This window comes from Gekko japonicus, unplaced genomic scaffold (genome assembly GCF_001447785.1).
Source record: "Gekko japonicus isolate JY-2015 unplaced genomic scaffold, Gekko_japonicus_V1.1 scaffold131, whole genome shotgun sequence".
NCBI classification, from domain to species: domain Eukaryota; kingdom Metazoa; phylum Chordata; class Lepidosauria; order Squamata; family Gekkonidae; genus Gekko; species Gekko japonicus.
The window spans coordinates 1,189,321-1,193,342 of NW_015167061.1; the positions used below are offsets into that span (position 1 = coordinate 1,189,321).

The 4,022-nt window shown below is 48.9% G+C and overlaps 1 protein-coding gene across 1 annotated transcript in view; it reads right to left on the reverse strand.

The window, feature by feature from the left end:
• PAX7 (paired box 7) overlaps positions 1 to 4,022 on the reverse strand; it is a 161,489-nt gene that overhangs the window by 150,371 nt on the left and 7,096 nt on the right. The window contains exon 4 of the mRNA XM_015412561.1: positions 2,392 to 2,526. Within this exon, the coding sequence (XP_015268047.1) occupies positions 2,392 to 2,526 (135 nt within the window). The remainder of the gene's footprint in view (positions 1 to 2,391; positions 2,527 to 4,022) is intronic.

The following is a 4,022-nucleotide window of genomic DNA, read 5'->3' on the forward strand; positions in this document are numbered from 1 at the left end:
AGAGACACCCCTCTGGGGGACAATTTGTGTCTCCTGCAATTTTCTTTTTAATACTGGGGGGGGTGTTGAGAAATGAAAGGGGAGAGCCGTGTCCCTCTCGGCCCTCAGCGCCCCCCCTCTCACTTAAGCGGCACTTTAAAAAAAAAAACAAAAATCCTTTAAATCACATTTCTTTAGATATCCAGAGATTCCCGACGATATTATTTCAGATAGCAAAACATATCGAAGAAGTCGCCCGGCTAGCGAGAGAGAGGCAGTATCTGACAGGGCGGCGCGTCATATCTGAATGGGGAACTTCACGCACACAATGTTATTTCAGACAGTGAAAAATTGACATTGCTCGTGGCTAAACAGGGATACACTTGATTTAAAGAGCACTTCTGTTTGATTCCCTATTCATTTTGAAATTTGCTCGAGAAAAACCCAAAGGGGCCGACCAGATTAAAAATTACTGCCACGATTTACAGCCGGGGAGGGGGGTGGAGGAAGAGGCGCGCGGGTCTCTCTCTCTCTCTCTCGGCCGCCTTCTCGCCGCATCGGGGCAGAGTTTGTTTGCTTCCTCTCCCCCCCCCCGCCCCCCGGCAACCGCAACAGCGCTCTGTGCAACCGCGAACCTCGCTTCATGCGCTTCGGACATCAGTCCCGATTTTGAACAAACAAACAAAGCGAGGCTCTGTGTTTGGAAGTCAAAACGAGTGCCCCAGATCAATGTTCCCTCTAAGCTGTGGAGTCCTGTGAGCAAAAATTCGACTTTGTGAGCTACCGGCATTAAAGTTGTGAGCAGGTGAATTGGCTACTGAATAACTTAGTTTGCTCTGGAGTGATCCTTCCTGAGCTAAGACAAAAATGTGTGAGCCGGAGGTTAAAAAACTGTGAGCTAGCTCACACTAACTCAGCTTAGAGGGAACACTGCTCCAGATGGAGCAGCTGACAAATGTAAAACGGGGACCGGGGGCGCTTTAACGCACACGCTGCTCTGAACTCTTCGCTTAAAATGTCCTTCCTCACTCGCAGTCTTTGAGATGCCACCGGTGCGGCTGCAGACCCCAGTGGCCAGGCTGTGGTGTTGTCTGAAAAGCCTGCATCGAATGGGCTGGAGGAGAGAGCTGCTCTTTCTTAAGAACGGGGGGAAAGCACAGGATGCGGGTGTGGGGGGTCTTTTACAGAGAAACCCTAGCTCTTCTGACTGCAAAGATATACTTTTTTAAAAAAGCAATGCCTCTTTTAAAATCTTAGAAGCTGGAGATGGCTGAGCCAAACAGCCAGGACTTCGGCGTCCTCCTCTGTCGGCTTTACGCAAAACCGGAATAAATTGTGTAAAGGATGAGGAAGCAAATTTTCTTAATTTATACCGTTTGCCGAACGTGGAACAGGCCCTGCCTTGATCGATTTAGCCTGTAATCCACACACCTCTCCATATTCGCAGGGCACCCCCCCAGAGTGTGAGAAACTTCCTCTTTAAGGAATCTAAAATACGAATACGATGTGCTCTCCCTCGGACATCTCCTTCTTCTTCCTCATTTACTTTGTAAGATTCTTCTTTTTTTAAATAAAAATAAAAATCCAAGCTATCCCGTCTTTCCGTTCAGACGCAGCACTGTTTCCTCTGCTAGTGTCTCCGCAAACCGGGGTGGGCTTCTGCTGGGGCCGGGGCCTGTTCTCGGTTTAATGGCACCCGTCGGAGAATGATTTTGTGGATAAACCAAAGAAAAGAGGAAAGTCGCCAACAGGCCGCAGGAGGAAACCCTCCGAGCCCCTCCAAGCAGAGGGACACCCCTGAAGCAGTGTTCCCTCTAAGATGAGTGGGTGTGAGCCGGCTCACAGTTTTTTAGCCTCCACCTCACAGATTTTTGTCTCAGCCCAGGAAGGAGGGCTTCAGAGCAAACTAGTTTATGCCGCAGCCAAATTGCTCGCTCACAACTTTGATGCCAGGAGCTCACAAAGTGGAATTTTTGCTCACAAGACTCACAAGCTTAGAGGGAGCACTGGTTCTTGGAACTTCTCTGAGTAGATCCCCCCCCCCACAAACACAACACAACAAACACAGCCCGCCCCTTGGAAAGGCAGCCGGGCCTGCCACCGGGAGGCCAAGTTGACTGACCGGGCCGAGCCGTGGGCAGTGTTCCCTCTAAGCTGAGTCGGTGTGAGACAGCTCACCGTTTTCTAGCCTCCGGCTCACACACTTTTTGTCTTAGCTCAGGAAGTGATGGCTCCAGAGAAAACTGATTTATGCAGCAGGAGCTCACAGAGTAGAATTTTTGCTCACAGGACTCCACAGCGTAGAGGGAGCATCACCCCGAAGCCCTCGGGTTGGGAGGGGCATAATAAATCTGTTTAGGAGAGGCGCTCCACGTTTGGGAGGGGGGTGGGGAAGGCCGGCTCCGCCTCTACCTTTGTCACCCAGGATGCCGTCGATGCTGTGCTTGGCCTTCTTCTCGCCGTCCTCCTCTTTCTTCTCGCAGTCCTCCTCCTCCTCCTTCTTCCCGAACTTGATGCGGAGCACGCGGCTGATTGAACTCACTAAACCTCGGACAGTCAAAGACAGAAGAAGAGAATATAAGCTGGGGGGGAAGGGGAGAAGCCCGGCCCAGGGGGCTCTTACCCTCGTCACGCACCCCTCCCCCTCCCCGATTCATTTACACCCCGCTTTTCTTTGTGGCGGAGACCCAAAGAATTGTAGATCTGTTGGACCCTCACTACAGCCCTGCGAGGGAGGTCAGGCTGAGAGCGCGTGACCGGCCCAAGGTCACGGCTATATCTATCCATCCATCTTTATTGCTCATAGACCCATAAGTCATAAGCAAATAGGATATATATACATACAGGACATTACAATTACAGATACAATTTCACAAAATTAAGCAATTTGGTTACCAAATATATATTAACTGCCTAAAAGAGTCAATTCATTCAATACCACCCAGGGTTACAGGTAAAAACTTTGCCACTGCCAACGTCCCATTTGGACCAGTATCCGCTAAGAGATTAGCGACAAGGTGGCCACTGCTATATCTTGTAAATACTACCTCCACCCAGCAAGCTTCCATGGCAGGAGTGGGGATTCGAACTCCGGACTGCCAGATCCACTTTACCACTCTAACCACTTTACCCCCACCCACCCGCACTACACACACGCACACAGTCAGGGACCCTCCAAATATGCCTCCATTTGAGGCTCACACCGTGTTTGCGTCCTTGCCTTGTGTAGACAGGCTGCTCTGGGAGTTGCTTCAGACAAATTTGAGCTGGGGGAATTTCTGGTTCAAGTACTCAATTGATTAGCTGGAGAGAGCTGCAAAAAGGCAGAAGAGATCTGTCCTGTTTCCAGCTTGATGAAGATGACACCTCCTTAACGCTTTGCAGAGTTAATAGGGCGCGTTTTAACTTATCTTTTGAGCGCTGCACCCTGCAAATGACACAACTCCGTTACTACGCCCCTGCCCCCTAAAGACACGAGGCACACTGAACTCTTTGATGGGATTCCTTTTTGAGTAAATCAGCAGAGTATTAAGAGACTGAGTCCATGGTGTGTATTTAAAATATAAAAGTTTACTATAAACCTAACATGGGAAAAGGGTACACTGGATATAAAACAACAAAGAGCTTATACGCCTACATCCTTACATCTAAAGAGCCGGAATGGCGTCTCCTTCTCTAGTCAGAACAAAGAACGGGAAGAGAAGCCATAAAGTGCTAATACTTGACACCTTGGTTTCCAATCAGAGTAGCAAACTAGCTCCAAAGTTCCCGGGCATCCTATTGTCTAAACAGATTGGTTACAAACAAACACGTGACTTAACAAACATCATTAACCCTGAAAATACTGAAGTGTTTTTAACTTGTAACACCCAACACTCTTCCACCACTTTCCACCTGAAGGAGTTCAGTATAACCAGAAAGCCCACATACTTAGTTAGCGTACTGTTGTCTTGACCATTCAAACCAAATCCTCTATTTTTTTCCCCGTGGCACCTTTAACAAAAGTTCAACTCTGGATATATGCTTTCGTGTGCACGCACACC